General features: G+C 49.2%; 1 protein-coding gene and 1 long non-coding RNA gene across 3 annotated transcripts; one reads left to right on the forward strand and one right to left on the reverse strand.

Annotated features, from left to right (window-relative positions):
• Nucleotides 1-3,748: 3,748 nt before the first annotated feature.
• Nucleotides 3,749-12,942, reverse strand: DHRS1 (dehydrogenase/reductase 1). Of its 2 annotated transcripts, none has more exons than XM_025393120.1 (10): nt 12,714-12,942; nt 12,607-12,632; nt 11,946-12,119; nt 9,477-9,620; nt 9,248-9,327; nt 6,153-6,285; nt 5,685-5,831; nt 4,720-4,789; nt 4,290-4,370; nt 3,749-4,146 (listed from the first exon to the last, which is right to left on the reverse strand). In XM_025393120.1, exons 3-10 carry the CDS (start codon nt 12,093-12,095, stop codon nt 4,010-4,012), a joined length of 942 nt encoding a protein of 313 aa, XP_025248905.1. In that variant the 5' UTR covers nt 12,096-12,119; nt 12,607-12,632; nt 12,714-12,942; the 3' UTR covers nt 3,749-4,009. The 2 variants fall into 2 exon arrangements, with proteins under 2 accessions (XP_025248905.1, XP_025248906.1); XM_025393121.1 differs by lacking the exons at nt 12,607-12,632; nt 12,714-12,942 and adding exons at nt 12,205-12,279; nt 12,321-12,486.
• On the forward strand, nt 5,697-11,839 carry LOC112629489. Its single transcript, XR_003120605.1, has 3 exons — nt 5,697-5,853; nt 5,938-6,101; nt 11,604-11,839. It is a non-coding gene; the product is annotated as an uncharacterized LOC112629489 (long non-coding RNA).
• Nucleotides 12,943-12,951: the final 9 nt, after the last annotated feature.

Consider the following 12,951-nt stretch of genomic DNA (forward strand, 5'->3'; position numbering starts at 1 on the left):
CTCTCTCCTTTCTTTTTTTGTTTTTTATGTTTATTTTTAGAGAGTCTCGTTCTGTTGCCCAGGCTGAAGTGTAGTGGTGCGATCTTGGCTCACTGCAACCTCTGCCTCCCAGGTTCAAGCGATCCTCCTGCCTCAGCTTCCTGAGTAGCTGGGATTACAGGCACACGCCACCACACCAGGCTAATTTTTGTATTTTTAGTAGAGACAGGGTTTCACCATGTTGGCCAACCTGGTCTCGAATGCCTGACCTCAAGTGACCCACCTGCCTCTGCCTCCCTAAGCGCTGGGATTACAGGTGTGAGTCACCGTGCCCAGTCCCCACTCTGTGCTTTCAAGGTTGGCACCTGCAGCCCTTCTTGGAGGACTGCCTTTGGCCTCCTGGACTGCTTTGCCCTGGGTGGCAGTGTACCCAGTGACTGCTCCATGGTCACTGAGCACCATGTGCTGGTGGTAGTGTTGGTGGGAATAAAAGCCCAGAAAAACCTCATCCCAGGCTGGAACTGCTCTGAGGCCTTACACGCCAAAGCTGTTCCCTCGCATCATGCCAAAGCTGCTTTCTGCAGCTGAGAAGGTGCTCGTGCTTGGCTTCACCAACGCTGCTTACTGGTCTCCCTGGGAGTACTTCATAAATCACTCAGGGTCTAAGGTGGATCCTCAGTGGAAACCTATCATCCACCATTTAAGTCTCAGTCATATATCTTTACTCCACTCTCTCTCTGGAAATGTATTCCATATCCAATCTAAATTTAAGCCACATCAAAATTCTAGCTGTTCTGCTACTTTTATGTCTTAGTACCTGCCTTTAAAAAGCAAAAACAAGGCTGGGTGCTGTGGCTCACGCCTGTAATCCCAGCACTTTGGGAGGCTGAGGTGGGCGGATCACAAGGTCAGGAGATGGAGACCATCCTGGCTAACACAGTGAAACCCCGTCTCTACTAAAAATACAAAAACTTAGCCGGGCGTGGTGGCGGGCGCCTGTAGTCCCAGCTACTCAGGAGGCTGAGGCAGGAGAATGGCATGAACCTGGGAGGCAGAGCTTGCAGTCAGCCAAGATCGCGCCCCTGCACTCCGGCCTGGGCGGCAGAGGGAGACTCCGTCTCAAAAAACAAAACAAAACAAAACAAAACAAACAAAAAAACCACCACCACCCCCGGCCCATCCTTTACATGTCTGGTTAGTCTCGCCCCCTTCCTCAGTTCTCCAGGCATGCTGCTTCCTTCCTCCTGTGTCCTCAGGGCACTCTGGGTAGTTTACTGTCGCTGTGGCACTCATCTCGCCAAATTCAGCTAGTCTTCCCTGGTGTCTTGCATGGGGCTGGGCAGAGAGTTTCAAAAAACAAATGTTTTTGAATGAGTATTGATTCCCTAAAATGTCCTAGTGTTCTCTAGTGTCAGGCTTCTCACATCCTGAATCTCTTCTATCTTCAGTCAAAAATGACTGTCCATGTGCCATTCCCTTGGGTGGTGTACTCCATGGCTTATGTTTCTAAGATGAGTGAAACCTTGTCAGAGAGAAGCACAGTGGTCTGCTGTGAATAGCACTGTTCCTTCTGGTTTCTTGGGATACCAGGACCGAGGTCTTACTTCACATCTTATGGACTCTTGGGGTCCCAGTTCACTCGCTGCCTTCAATAAATGGAAGGTCTAGATGACTTCTAAAATCTCCATGGCTGAAATGAAAGTCTTCTGTGGGCGGGGGCCTGGTCTGTCTTGCTCTCTGTTCTATCCCGAAGCCAAGAATGGTGCCTGGTACAGAGCAGGCTGTTAGATTTATTTGTTGAGAGAAGGAATTGACAATTTCTTTTTTTTTTTTTTTTTTGAGATGGAGTCTCACACTGTCGCCCAGGCTGGAGTGCAGTGGCGTGATCTCCACGCACTGCAACCTCTGCCTCCCAGGTTCAAGCGATTCTCCTGCCTCAGCCTCCCGAATAGCTGGGATTGGAGAAATGCTCCACCATGCCTGGCTAACTTTTGTATTTTTATTAGAGATAGGGTTTCACCATGTTGGCCAGGCCGGTCTCGAACTCCTGACCTCGTGATCCACCTAAGTCGGCCTCCCAAAGTGCTGGGATTATAGGCGTGAGCCACCACGCCCAACCAGGAATTGACAATTCAGTGGTTATGTATTGCTTGGTGCTTTATATATATATAAAATTTCATTTAATTCTCAAAGTGGTGGAGTCAGGATTTGCATGACAGTTTATATGAGTTTGAAGTCCATGCTTCCCTCATAGTATCTTGAGACTTTAGGAGACAATACCATCATGCAAGGCTTTGTTCCAATAGTGGTTTTTGTTTGTTTTTTGTTTTTTTGAGACTGGGTCTCACTCTGTTGCTCAGGCTGGAGTGCAGTGGCATGATCACGCTCACCAAATCCTCCCACCTTAGCCTCCCAAGTAGCTGGGACCACAGGTGCATTCCACCATGCCCAGCTAATTTTTTAAAAAATTGTTTTGTAGAGATGGGGTATCCCTATGTTGCCCAGGCTGGTCTCAAACTTCTGGGCTCAAGCGATCCACCTTCCTCAACCTCCCAAAGGACTGAGATTACAGGTGTAAACTACTATGCCCAGCCCCACTGGTGGCTTTAATGATGGCTGTGCAAGGCTAGAGGTGGTCCTGAGGCCCATCTTCTTTTTATATCACACAGGCTACTGCCTTTGCCCCTCACCAACCTCAGGGGATAACAGGAATTTAGGCTGGTAAGTGGAAGAGGGTGAACAGGCGCTGAGGAAATCTGATCACTGTGATCTTAATTAGCTGCCACAGCAAATGGTGGCATTTAGGTACACAGTTCCAAAAGTTCTATACCAGTCACGTACTGATAAGCCAGCCCTCTCTCTAAAAGAAAGCCTTGATTGGTAGCATTTGTAGACTTCCATGGGACATGTACTATCGCCATGGCTGATTCAAGACACCACATGAAGTCACTGAATGAGGAATTAGAAGAGATGCGCATCAGCAGCTCTCACAAGCCGGTGAGTCACTCCACTCACCACTGGAACGGTAACCAGGGACGGTCCCCAGAAAGCCACAGGAAGCCTTCTGCCAACCTCATGGGCAGCCTGGAGAAGCCTCAGCTCTCACTCTGAAGATTTTGAATAAGTAAAATGATTTATGCTTCTCTGAGTTATGGCAGCCATCCCATCACTTTGGATGGTTATCTAGGCTGTTGGGTGGAAGGATCCCTCAAAATAGCCCTTGGCTCCTCTTAGGAACACACCCCATTGCCTTGCTTCAGGCTAGGACAGCCTCCCGCATAGGCAAGGCAGCTCTATAGGGCTCATGCAATTAGTTCTGCAGAAAGCAATTCAGGTAGTACCACCCCGAGAGGAAAGATGAGAATTGTCGGTGTCACAGCTATTCCTCTGTCCCTCACTTGGATTCAGGCAGTACCTTCTCCCCAAGTTCCAGGAAATCATAAACACCAAGGAATCTGCCTTTGCTGGACTGGGCCTCAGTCAGAGATCAGGCCCAGCTAGAAGGTAGTAGGCATCTCTGAAGAGATGGTGGAATGGGGGTGGAAAACCAGTGTGACTGGATGTGGCCGCTTCCAGCTGTGGAGTGACTCTGCTCCTCAGCTGGGGCATGGGAAATAGGTCTTGCAGGGCAGAGCAGGAACAGGTCTGGAGGAAAGGGGTCTTGTCCTGGGGCAGAACCCCTTGAGAAGCTTCACATTTATACATCTTTGAGTCCTTCTACCAAATAGTTAACGTGTTGCCGAGCACAGAATCAGCAGTCAAAAACATATTGAAAGAGAAATGAGACTTTTATTAGCTCCCAGAGCATTTTTCAATACTAAGGCAAAAAGTAAAAAGAAGGACAAGGAAAACCAAGGCGCAAAGAAAGGACCTAGGCAGACCCCAGAACTCACCACGGACACACAGCAGAGTCCTTCTCTTCATATCAAGGGTATGGGTAGGCAAGAAAGGCTGCTGTTTCATTGAGATAGGACCAACCACCAAGCCCAAATGAGAAGACAAGCGGAGACGTGGTGTCAGACCAGGAGGGTTAGAACTTGCTAGTGTAGAGGGCAATAATCCACTTGGGCACACGGAGGAAGGAGGGCAAGTAGGAGGCCAGCCAGCCCACGCCGGACACGTGTGAGAGAACAGAGCTCAAAGACAAATAGTCTTGGACAGGGCGGCCTGGGAACAACAGGAGTAGGAGGATTAGATTCTCATTTCCCACTCCTCAGATACCCTCACCTTGGCTGAAGAGACCGAGGGAGGAGTGGGCAGGGAACAGAGGGAATAGCAGTCAAGGCTGGCTGCTGTGCCAGGGTCCTCACCGTCCACATCCCGAAGGCCATAGCGTCGAGCAAGGTCACAGGATGGTAGCACCTTACCACTCAGGCTCAGGATATTGGGATCTGCGGGCACACAGATAGGTAGAGATGGCAGGCAGGGGAGTGTGCAGAGTGACAAGGTTTGGGCCCAGTTGGACAGGGCACTGCTGAAACAGACTCAGGAGCCCTGGAAAACTCTTTCTTTCTGTTCCTAGGAAGGCTCTTGGGCCTCGGACTTTTCCCACACTTCCCAGGAGCCCACTCCTAAGGCTCCCAGACTCAAACTGGGAATGCTGACCCCTTGGGCCTCAAAAAACAGAGAAAAGAATGACATGTTCCTCAATCAACTCCCGAGCCAGATCTGGCCACTGGATGCTACCACCCTACACATCCTCCATGCCCTTTCTTATTACCAGCTGCCCCCAAACTTCACCTGTTGCCAAAGCCACCACACATTTGCCACTCAATTCTGTGGTTTCTGCAGATGAGAAGATTGATTTGAACTGAAAAACAGGGGCAGAGAAGTGAAGGGTTAATTTCCAAGAGCACTGCCCAAGTCTCCCGGTTTCAACTTCTGTTCCAGGAGAAAGAGATCAAAGACCAAAGAGGCCAAAGACCTCAAGCAGGGCCTGCAGGATCCAAAGTATTGGCAGGTGCCAGAGCCACTCCTCCCGATATCCAGGCGAGCCCTGTTTCCTGGCACCAGGATCTGCTGTCTTTGCTAAGTGGAAGGATCTGGTAGTGCCAAATAGTGTTTGGACCTTCTAAGCTAGCTGGTGTGGGGGTCGAGTGCATAGGCTTTGGAGCTAGACAGCCTTTCCACTTAGGACATATGTGACCTTCAACAAGTTTTTGCCGGGCGCAGTGGCTCATGCCTGTAATCCCAGCACTTTGGGAGGCCGAGGCAGGTGGATCACGAGGTCAGGGGTTCGAGACCAGCCTGACCAACATGGTGAAACCCTGTCTCTACTAAAAATACAAAAATTAGCTGGACATGGTGGCGGGCACCTGTAATCCCAGCTACTCAGGAGGCTGAGGCAGGAAAATTGCTTGAACCCAGGAGGTGGAGGTTGCAGTGAGCCGAGATTGCACCACTGCACTCCAGCCTGGGCAGCAGAGCGAGACTCCATCTCAAAAAAACCCAAAAAAACAAAAAACAAAAAAAAAAAAAACAAGTTTCTAAACCTCTCTGGGTTTCAGTTTTGCCATCCGTAGAATGGAGCTGGTATCTCCCTTACAGGATTAAAGGAAATAATGTGTGTCCCATGCTCAGCCCTGCACCTGCCACAGTAAGCACCTGGTGAATGGGAGTATCTGCTCTTGTTATTGTCTTGTTATTGAGGACGGAGAGGCTGACTCCCCTGTGTTCTCTGCTTCCTTCGCCCTCCCCTTGCCAACCTGCTTAAACACAGGATCCTTCAGGACCTCCTCTTTTGCCATATGCTCCTTCAGCAGTTCTGTCTGCACAATTCCTGGCCACAGAGACACATAGCTGACCCCATGGCGCCGCAGCTCGTGGGCACAGTCAGCAGCCAGCTTGTCACACTGTGGAGAGGTGGAAGGCAAGGTAAGAGCCACCTAGCCATGTCACTTTCCTGCCCTGCCCTCTCTGCTTCTACTGTGAATGCTCCACCAACCCTGCCCTTCCCAGGAGCCCCAAGGTCTCAGCTGCCCACTCTCCCCAGTGTGATGGCTACTCTAGCCAACCGAGAGGTGCACAAGCAAAGGAACTGTTCATGGATGAGGCAGAGGAGGAGCTGAGAGGAGCCAGCCTTACCATTCTGACCACTGGGGACTGTACCTTCTGAGCTATAAGTACCATCACTGTCTTTTACCTCCTCAGCTCCTATGCCACTGGGTCCTCACCGCAGCTTTGCCCACACCATAGGGGACGTTGAACATATACTGCAGGCTTCCAGGGGAGGAGATGACCACGATGAGCCCCTGGCCAGCTGGTACCATCAGCCGTGCCCCATACACAGAGCAAAAGTAGTGGCCTCTAGAAGGTGCAGCAAGGGAAGAAGGAATGAACCATGTTAGTGCTGGCCTGGGTGCCGCAGCCTCTGGCAGCTTCCCCTGCCTTCTGGTGGTGGTTGTCCACTAGGAAAGCTACACAGGGCAGGGTAGCAACCTGAGGAATTAGGGGCTTGAGGCCATATTCTGAGAGGAAAACTGGTCAAAATAACCACTGACAGGCCTGGGCGTGGTGGCTCACGCCTCTAATCCCAGCATTTTGGGAGGCTAAGGTGGGCAGATCACGAGGTCAGGAGATCGAGACCATCCTGGCTAACACAGTGAAACCCGGTCTCTACTAAAAATGCAAAAAAATAAGCTGGGCGTGGTGGCAGGCGCCTGTAGTCCCAGTTACTCGGGAGGCTGAGGCAGGAGAATGGCATGAACCCGGGAGGCGGAGCTTGCAGTGAGCCGAGATCATGCCACCACTGGTCTCCAGCCTGGGTGACAGAGTGAGACTCCGTCTCGGAAAAAAAAAAAAAAAAAAACCACTGAAACAGATGAGAAATAGCAATCTTTAGAAGATGAAATGGAAGGCAAGAGCCCTGTCACAATAACAATTACAAACAAAATTGCTCAGGGGGAGAAAATTTAAGAAATATATAGTATCTACATGGAAAAACTATAAAACCATGACAGAATAAGTGCAGACAAAATCTTTAAAAGCTAAGAACTGACATGTAAATCATCATTTCTATGTAAATCAATCCATAGATTCAGTCAAATTGGATTATATCTCAATAAGACCTTTTGGAGGAATTGATAAAATAATCTAAAGCTCAATGGGAATAATAATGTGAGAACAGCCAGAAAAAGCTGGGCACAGTGGCTCACGCACTTTGGGAGGCCAGCGGGGCAGATTACTTGAGCTCAGGAGTTTGAGACCAGACTGGCCAACATGGTGAAACCCCATTTATACTAAAAATACAAAAATTAGCCAGGTGTGGTGATACGTGCCTGTAGTCCCAGCTACTCGGGAGCCTGAAGCAGGAGGATCTCTTGAGCCTAGGAGGCGGAGGTTGCGGTAAGCTGAGATTGTGCCACTGCACTCCAACCTGGGTGACACAGAGTGACCCAGGTTGTCACACTGTGGAGAGGCGGAAGGCAAGGTAAGAGCCACCTAGCCATGTCACTTTCCTGCCCTGCCCTCTCTGCTTCTACTGTGAATGCTCCACCAACCCTGCCCTTCCCAGGAGCCCCAAAGTCTCAGCTGCCCACCCTCCCCAGTGTGATGCCTACTCTAGCCAGCTTGTCACACTGTGAAAAAAAAAAAAAAAGAGAAAGAGAACAGCTAGGAAAATTCTGAAAAAAGGACTAATGTCTTGTGGGTGGGGGGATTGCTTTCCCTACCCCTGTTGTCACCCATATGAAAATGCACACGGGCCAGACATGCTGGCTTATGTCTATAATCCCAGCATTTTGGGAGGCTGAGATGGGAGGATTGCTTGAGGTCAGGAGTTTGAGACCAGCCTGGCCAGCACAGCAAGACCCCATCTCTAAAAAATAAAATAAAATAAATTAAAATGTACAAGACATAATAGTTAAAAGAATACAGTACAAGTGTAACAATAGTCTGATAAGTCAATGAAACAAAACAGTGAATAATTAGATACAAGTATATGTGAGAATGCAGTGTATTACAAAAGGAACCTGTCAAGTCAGTGGGGAAAGATGGATCATTTGGGACAACTGACCAGTTATTTGAGTTGGGGGAATTGGGTCTCTGTCTCATTTATTATTTTAAAATTAAGCCTAAAAGGATCAAATATTTAAATATAAAAAATAAAAGCACAGAAGTACTGAAAGAAACATGATCAAACGTGTTTATAAACTTGAGGTGGGGAAGGCTTTTCTTAGCATCACACGCAGATAGAAACTATAAAAGACTGACAGATTTGACTTCTTAAAATTAAGACGCACACACACATACACACACAAATATAAAGATACATGTATATTTCTGTATATACAAAGAGCAGGGCAGGACTGAGTGTGGTGGCTCATGCCTATAATCCCAACACTTTGGGAGGCTGAGGCCAGCAAGAGATGAGGGTGTGGAAGGCACCTCTCTTTGGAGGCTATGGCCATGAACACTGGCCAATTTCCAGCTCTTAGGGTGTTCCTTTCTTGCCTTTGGCCTGACCATCCTTCTCTGTCCTAATGATCTTCCTTCCTCTTTGGAAATCACAATTGCATTCTAATCCTGCTTCCTTGGGATTGTCACCAGAGTACCAAAATTGGAGCGGTGGGTGTTCTTACATGCTTTAGTCACAGATTTGCCGATAATCTGGTGGTTACTCCCACAGGTGACTGATCACATTCATCAGGCATGGCTTGATTACATGAGAGCGTAACATCATTCCAACAGTAACAGAGGCATAACTGGTGCACATTACGCTAGGCGAATTCTAAATGCTGTGTTTCATCTAACTCTCGGGCTACATGACCCGGTGTGACCCAGTGATATCCCTGCTCTCCCAACTCTGACCCATGAGTGCCCTTGCCTGTGGGTGTGGAGTGAGGATGTGGAGAGTAAAGAGCATTGGTGTTCACTCCTTCTTCTTAAGCTTCTCCTGGTCTAAAACAAAACAATTTCTCCCCCTAACCATTTTGAAAGTATAGACTACAGGCTGTGTGCATTACTGAGAGGAGGAGGCTTTCTCCCTTCTGGGTCTTTCATTTGGATGGGCAGAGAATGAGGCAGGAGAGAGGCCAAGGGCTTGTTCTGATGAATATTACTGACAGAAACAAGGCAAGAGTTGACATTCTCAGGAACAGACTCACCTGGATGGAACTTCTCCAGAGGTAAGTGGGATAAATGGAACAGAAGGGAGAAGAAAGAGATGGGGGAGGCCAGAGGGAAAAGGAGAGGGCATGTAAGGAAAGGCCAGGCTGTTAAGCTGGCTAAGTGAGTGAGGGAACACGGGCCCTGGCAGTGGAGCACCGACCTGAGTCCAACGTTGTTGATATCATCCCACATGGAGGCAGGGGTTTCCCAGAATGCCTTATTCCTGGTGTTCAGGATCGTCTGGAAGGCACAGGGAGGGTGATGAATGATCTGAAGGCAGGGAGGTGTGAGGGGCTAGGTAATGGAAGGGACAATGAGTGGGGATGAAGATGCAGGGATCAGATGGGGAGGTCAGAAATGTGGAGCTGGGACCAAAGTTCAAAGGGTACCTGGACTCCTGCATAAGCGTTGTTGACCAGCACATCCAGATGCCCTTGCTGTTCCCGATCCACTTGCTCAAACAGGCTTCGCACTTCACTCTCCTGGCTTGAATCACACACCACAGGCACACATCGGCCCCCGAGGGATTGTGCCTGGAGTAGGACAGGGGATATGAGCTTACATTCACACACGGGTGTGAGTCATGACAAAACTCCCTCAACCAAAAGTGGACTTGAGCACTGAGAAGACAATCCTAGGAGAGCCAGCTGCAGAGGCAACATGCCAGGCAACGCTGCCCTCTGGTGTCTGTTTGAGTAGTTTCAGGAATGATAGGCCTCCCCACCCCAGAACAAGGTGAATTGCAATGTAAGTTTTAATAATCTACAAACATTTACTGAGGCCCACCATGTGGTGTGGAGTGAGGATGTGGAGACTAAAGAGCATTGGTGTTCACTCCTTCTTCTTAATGTACTTCTCAAAGTACCATGCAAGGCATTGTACTTTGCAAGTAGAGGGTAAGAACAAGTGAGGCATGGAGTCTGTTCTTGAGAAATGAGTAAGCATCCTTTTCCTTGTTGTGGTCTTTTCCATCTCTCATGGCCTTAGCTCCCACCCTTCACCACTCACCTAGAACCTCTACTCAGTCCCAGCTCTCTTACCCTCACTCCACCAATGCTCCTGCTTGGTAACTGAAAAAACCAAAGCTATCAGCCATGAATGATTTCTACTTCCTGTTCTGTCTCACTCTCTACAAATGCCCACAAACCTCCAACTTCAGAGGAAGAAGAGTCCCTTATTGTTAAGAGTCCTTATTGTTAAGAGTCCCTTAACAATCCTCCTATTCTCCAAATTTATGGATCCTCCCCTATTACCCTCCTTGCCTGAACTACTGCAATGCCTCCCAACTACTCACCTGACCTCCAGTCTGTCTGCCTTAAATTAATTCTTCATAATCCAGCCAGTACGAACCATCTAAAACACAAACCCTGTTCAAAATCTCCTAACTGGATCTCCATCTCTTAGAGAATGAAGCCTGAGTTCTCTTCTAGGGTCTTCTAAGACCGACTCTTTCCTCTTCAGCCTCTCACTCACTACTCTTCCCTTGCATTATCTCGACATCTACTCTTTCACACACTGTCCCTATGCTTATGGAGCTCCCTCTGTTGGAAAGGTTTTCCTAACTTCCTTTACCTAACTCTTACCTTTCGAAACTCAGTTCAAGAACCACCTACCTCCTCCAGGATGCTTTCCCAAACCACTTTCCCTAGCCACTCTCCTGTGTCATCTGGATGCTCCCCAACACCCCTAGAGTATTCTGTGCATATCTCCCTCTTACAATTTACCATATTCACATTACATTGAAATGACTGCTTTCTGTACTTCATTTCCTGTTGGAATCTATCTTCATTTTTAATTTTAATTTTTTTTTTAGAGACAAGATCTCACTGTCACCCAGGCTGGAGTGCAGTGGTGCAATCATAGCTCACTGCAACCTCGAACTCCTGGGCTCAAATGATCCTCCTGCCTCAGCCTCCCAAGTAGGTGGTACTACAGGTGCAGGCCACTGTGCCCAGCTAATTATTCAAAAAATATTTTTTGTAGAGACTGGGTCTAGCTGTGTTGCCCAGACTGGTCTCCAAAAGGCTGCACATGTTCTTAATCTTCCTTCAGAAGCACAGAAGGCCCCAGCTCGGGAATGTAAGCCAGCTGATTTTGAAGTCCCTGAAACCTTTTTAAATCGCCTTCAAGACCTGACCTCCTCCTTTCTGAAGGACATTGCAGGTAAGTGATCTTGCTGCCTTGGCCTCCCAAAGGGCTGGGACGCCAGGCATGAGCCACTGTACTCCACCATGGACTGAATCTTTGAAGAGGAGAAATTAGATCTCATTAGTCTTGGTAACTTCCGTGCTTTACCCAATGCCTAGCAAATCATGGATACTCAAATATTTATTTAACTGAAGTCTAGTAAATAAGCAAAAAATGTACAGTTCAATAAAGTCTTGCCTAAAATAGAGGAAAACACAGGTCCACAACCCTTTAGTTACAATTCCAAAATCTCTGCTCTCAAACACAAAGTTCTTTTCTTTTTCTTTCTTTCTTTTCTTTTCTCTCTCTTTTTTTTTTTTTTAAGACAGTGTCTCCCTCTGTCGTCTAGACTGGAGTGCAGTGGCATGATCATGGCTCAACTCCTAGGCTCAAGCGATCCTCCTCCCTCAGCCTCCAGAGTAGCTGCTGGGACTACAGGCACATGCCACCATGCCTGGCTCAAATAAAGTTTTTTCATAAAAGTCACTGGGCGGCAAAATTCTACCTTACCTGAAATTATTTACGGGGTTTTAAATTTCCACTTTGAATAAATATTCACATCTTGTTGAGTAGTAGTATAGTTTCAGGTAAGGGATTAGGAAAGGGAGCGGTTAAGTGGAAGGGCTCTCTTGGGTGGTTTCTGCAACTGTGGTCCCAGAGGAAGCACTCACCTCCTGAGCAGCAACGCGAAGGGTGTCTAGATGGCGGCCAGTGATGTAAACTGTGGCACCTGCTTTGCAGAGCTGCAAGGCAATGCCACGGCCAATACCCCTGGAGGCACCAGTCACCACACACACTTTGCCCTTCATGGGAGCTGCCATGACTCACAGGCAAAGGAGGAAGGTCTGTGGAAGCAAAGAGTTGCTCTGAGGGAAGCCTGGAGACTGTGTGTGTGTTGGGGCGGGGGTCGGGGGGAGGGGGGAGCCTCACTAGGGCTAAGAGGAGGAGCCAAGGTAAGAATCCTTTGAGGGGAGAGGAGTCAGAGGCGGACAACTGGGTGCGGGCCTAAGGGTAAGGATGTCAGAGGCGGACAACTGGGTGTGGGCCTGAGGACAAGGCTGTCTTTTGGGAGGCCCAGAGAGTGAAGAAGGGGCTGAGTGGGGCTGTCCAGAGGTGGACAACTACTACGACCCTCTGAGTGTGGCTGCCTGGATGGGAGAATCTGGCGCGGCAGCCCCTCGGGGCGCGTCCAAGCAGAGTCCTGGGCTATCTGGGGCTCCCGTCGCTGGCCTGACCCAGTCCGGCTGAGCCAGAGGCGCAGCTTCCGGGCCGGGGATGAGCGCGAAGCCTGGAGATCCTAAGCCCTAAATGTGAAGCGCGTGTGCCGCTTACCTGCCAGCTGCGCTGCCGCTGAGGTCCTCGCGCTGACTAGCTCGCCATACACGTGTAGTTCGAGAACTTTAATTCCGGCCGCAGGGGCGGAACGAAGTGACTACTACTGGGGCAAATTGCGGGGCTGCGGTGGAAGTCTGGGTTCTGACCCAGATTGAGCTGGCGACGTGGAGGCAGTGTTCAAGGACTGATTCTACAGTAGGACCCGGGGCGATTTTGTGCTGGGGTCGAGGGGCGGAGTCCTGGGCCAAAGTTAGAACCTGCGGATGGGGCGGAGCGATCTGGGGGAGACACCCACCCCACCCGCCTGGGGCCGCGCGTAACTATGACGTAGTAGCTGCGTCA

This window comes from Theropithecus gelada, chromosome 7b, assembly GCF_003255815.1.
Source record: "Theropithecus gelada isolate Dixy chromosome 7b, Tgel_1.0, whole genome shotgun sequence".
In the NCBI taxonomy this organism is placed as follows: Eukaryota; Metazoa; Chordata; class Mammalia; order Primates; family Cercopithecidae; genus Theropithecus; species Theropithecus gelada.